At 41.8% G+C, this 4089-nt stretch overlaps 1 protein-coding gene across 1 annotated transcript in view; it reads left to right on the top strand.

Moving 5' to 3' along the window:
- Window positions 1-4053, top strand: part of LOC103375640 (GTPase IMAP family member 7-like) — a 5822-nt gene extending 1769 nt beyond the window's left edge. Inside the window, exon 2 of the mRNA XM_008305960.1 lies at window positions 2692-4053. Within this exon, the coding sequence (XP_008304182.1) occupies window positions 2692-3509 (818 nt within the window). The 3' untranslated portion in view covers window positions 3510-4053. The remainder of the gene's footprint in view (window positions 1-2691) is intronic.
- Window positions 4054-4089: the final 36 nt, after the last annotated feature.

Genomic DNA, 4089 nt, shown 5'->3' with positions numbered 1-4089 from the left:
CAGCTGTCAGAAAACATGAACATTAAGGATTTCATCAGCAATAACAAGCATCTGAAAGACCTGGTGGAGAAATGCGGCGGTCGGTGCCACGTTGTCGATAACAAATACTGGCAAAACAACCAGCAGGGTGAATACAGGAGCAACCAGTTCCAGGTGGCACAGCTGCTTCATACAATCAATGACATGGTGAAGGAAAACGGAGGAGGCTGCTACAGCACTGAGATGCTGCAGGAATGGAAGAGACAGCAAAGAAACCCAGCTCTGGTGTCTTTCCTCAGAATCGTGAGGCATTGGATGAAACGTGCAACACGACAACCTGTGAGAGCCTTGTTCGGTGTGGCAGCCATCATAGTTGTGCTGCTTATTTTTAAAGTCCAAGCAGCAGCAGTGGGAAAAGAAACACACAGAGTCCTGTAGCAGGCAGAGGAAATGGAGATTGTACAGGATGCCAGCTATTAAAGCAAAAGATTTCACCATGATCGTTTTTTTAAGATAACTGTTTGCTGAACCTGCTTTAGTGTGTCTGCCTTGATCCTATTCAGTCAACGATGAAGTGAACTAAACCAAATTGAAAAGTAAAGAACAGTTTCCTCCCCTTCCTGTGAATTCACTCAACATCCTCCTGCATGTATTGACTGACTGAGCCACGGCGCTCATCATCATCATCATCATCTGTTCACTGACTGACTGATCAGAGTGCTGGACTCCACCAGTGATACCTCTTGTCACTCTGATCCTGTTTGTGAGACTCACTGACCGGATCTTAAGGTGCAGCCAGAGCGAGGAAGCTGTCTGGTTTGGAGACCTCAGAGTTGCATCTCTGATTTTCTGCGGATGATGTAGTTCTGTTAGTTTGATCATGTTGTGAGCTTCAGCGAGCACCAAGGCAGTGTTAAGTGAGAGTCAGCACCTCCAAGTCTGAGGCCATGATTCTGTACCAGAAACCGATGGATGGACTTCGAGGTGTCTGATTAAGATGCCTCCTGGATACTTTGGAGGTTTTCCAGTCACATCCAGCTGGGTGGAGACCCCAGGGTCGACCCTGATCTCGGTGGAGGCAGTTCTGGAATGACCTGCTTAGTCTGCTGCCAACCCATCAGACCCCAGACAGACAGAGTAAAATGGATGGACGATGACGACCTGAGAAGAGCTGCTGAGACCCGCAACTGAACCTCTCTGTGCCAAAGACAGAACATTCTACCTTTGTATCATCGTCCAAGCATTATTTGGATGGATTTTCTATTACATGTTCCTTCAACGAAAAGGCAAAATGTTCTACCTTTAACATATCACATTATAGGAACATTATACCACGTTCTGTCATCTTAGGTCATGATAAAGTCTTCAAAATGTTTTCCAAATGTTCCATTGAAGACATCCGCCCTTCGTATCATTATGGAAATGTCATATTATAGAACATTCTCACAACATTACAGGAAGGATGTTGCGTTTTTGTTCAAACATCCTCGGAGGTTTTGATTACATTTGGAAAACTTTCTGTTTATAAAAGATTGGGAATGTTCCTCATTTGTTACCATGGAACACAATCTGTGTTCCAGACAACATTCCCTAAATGTTATTGATAGAACAATATAATGACTTTATAGGAACAATATTGGAAATGAAAATATTTTTAAAACCCCCTTTTAAACATTTAATACAAATGTTTCCTTTCCAAAAAAAAAGAAAGAAAAAAAGATTAGAACTATTAACTAACGTTAGCCAATGTTGAGCGAACGTTGCCTGCCAGCTGGAACATTACTAACTGAACTGTGCTGTTTGTACACTGTTTACACTGACATGTTTCTGTTTGTCTCTACCATGAAAGTAATGCTTTGGTTTCATTTGTTAGCATCTATCTTAATGAAATATCTAAAAAGGCAACACTGAGTTGAACAGCATTTAATGGAAGGTTGTTTGGGAACATTGATGTAGATGCAGCTACAAGGTGTGTCAGACTAAGAATGCAGAACCAGTTTACCACACCTACCATTGTCTAATGGTTGCTGTTTTTAAAACCGGTCAGGAACACAATTACTGCCCCACACTTAATGTGTAACAGAAAATGCTTTCACATCAGTATCAGCCTTTCTGTGTCATCTGTAGCATTGTTCTACAAATGGCACATAAGCAGGTTTACATGAGTCATACATGCAGATTGTGTTTTGTGTGTTTTGCATTTATAACGTGTCCGAGAAACAAGAAAGAAACAAATAATATAAATAAATGAATAATATCCTGTCAAATTCGTCATTAATTGGGCCCAAATATCCGGAGCCCAGATATTGCGATTCAGACCAGCCCTAGATGTTACCTAAAATCAATGAAATAGCCCACATATATATCGGTATCGCTGGATATCAGAATCAGAAATTGAGAGTTGGACAATATTGGCATATCGGTTTTTGGCAAAAAAAAAAAAAAAAGCCATTATCAGACATCCCTACTTCAAACCAGTGTTTTTCCATTTGTTATCCACATTTACTGAAATTATTTATTTAACCTTATGAATGATTGTTTCACAAGACAACAGATGCTGAGAAACTGCATGAACTTGTAGACACACAAAACACTCAAACCATAGTCACTATTTCTGACAAGCTGAAGTGATGTTCCTGTTTATAGTCATTTCTGACTACTGTGTGTACAAAGTACTATTAATATATGATATATGTCATTATTCTCTTCTAGCACAACACATAAGGATGGCCCTGCTGGGGAAAACTGGAGCTGGGAAAAGCAGCTTGGGCCAAATGATACTTGGAGAGCCTGTGTTTAAGATCGATGATAGTGCAAACTCTGGAACAAGTAAATGTCAGAAAGAAACCAGACAAGTTGGTGGAGGATCCATCACTGTGATTGATACTCCTGGTTTCTTTGACAATCGCAGGTCTGACGATAAGCTGAAGTCTGAGATGATAGATTCTCTCATAGAGTGCTCTGATGGGCTTGATGCTTTCCTCATTTTACTTAAAGTTGAGAAATTCACTGAGCATGAGAACGAGGTTGTTTCCAGGATAACAGGGTATTTTTCCGAGGAAGCTTTCAAACACGCTGTAGTTGTCTTCACTCACGGTGACCAGCTTCCTGACAACATGAAGATTGAGGACTTTGTCGGTGGAAATGAGCGTCTGTGTGGTCTCTTGGAGAAATGTGGGAAACGCTGCCACGTTGTTGATAACAAGTACTGGAAGAACAACCAGCAGGATGAATACAGAAACAACAAGGTCCAGGTGGCAAAGCTGCTCGAGTCAGTAAAACAAATAGCGGCGAGTAGAGGGCGCTACACCAATGAGACGCTGCGAGCAGTGAAGAAAGCAATACAACAGGAGGAAGAGCGCATTAGAACGTCAAAAAAAGGCATGTCGCCAGAATTTATCACGCAGCAGGCAAAGAGCAAGGTCTCAGATCATCTCAAGAGAGCAGCTGTCATCACTGTAGGAGTATTGGGGGGAGGTCTACTGGGTACAGCATTTATGGTTATAGCAGTTCTCGCAAAACTTAAGTGAATGTAAGCAGGCGGAGGAGCCAGAGCATCTGGTGTAGATGCAGGAGTTGGTGCTGCTGTAGGTGCAGCAGTGGGAGGTTATGTAGGGTATCAAGAAGCTGATAAAGCAGACTCAGTAGGGGAGGCAGTAAAGAACACAGCTAAGGCTGTCATCAAGCCAGTTATGGAAATGCTAAAAAGCCCAAGACAACTGCAAAGTGAGATGGAAATGGTGCTTGATTTAAAAAATAAAATAAAATACAGATTGCAATTGAGCTTTGCACCACTCAGATCAATATTCCCATCTAGAGGATTGTTGGGCTGCCATGACGACACATAGGTATCAAGATCAAGAATTGTTTGTGAGGCTTTAAATTGACGGCCTTTGTCTATTTATCAGCATGTCTGTGTTCTTCTGGTGACTCTGTTCACCTAGATGATGTTTTTAGGATCCTTCGAGGACTCTGTGGTTTAATCAGATCATGTTGGCATTTTCTGTTTTTCTACCTTCCTTGGCTACATGTTTTTTTATTATTATCCAATCATGAGTACGTGAAGGAATACGCAGTTGCATGTTCTCCCTGTGCAGCGTGGGTTCTCTC

The sequence above is a fragment of the Stegastes partitus genome, unplaced genomic scaffold (genome assembly GCF_000690725.1).
Source record: "Stegastes partitus isolate 25-593 unplaced genomic scaffold, Stegastes_partitus-1.0.2 Scaffold2728, whole genome shotgun sequence".
In the NCBI taxonomy this organism is placed as follows: domain Eukaryota; kingdom Metazoa; phylum Chordata; class Actinopteri; family Pomacentridae; genus Stegastes; species Stegastes partitus.
This window is presented reverse-complemented; position numbering and strand designations above follow the sequence as displayed.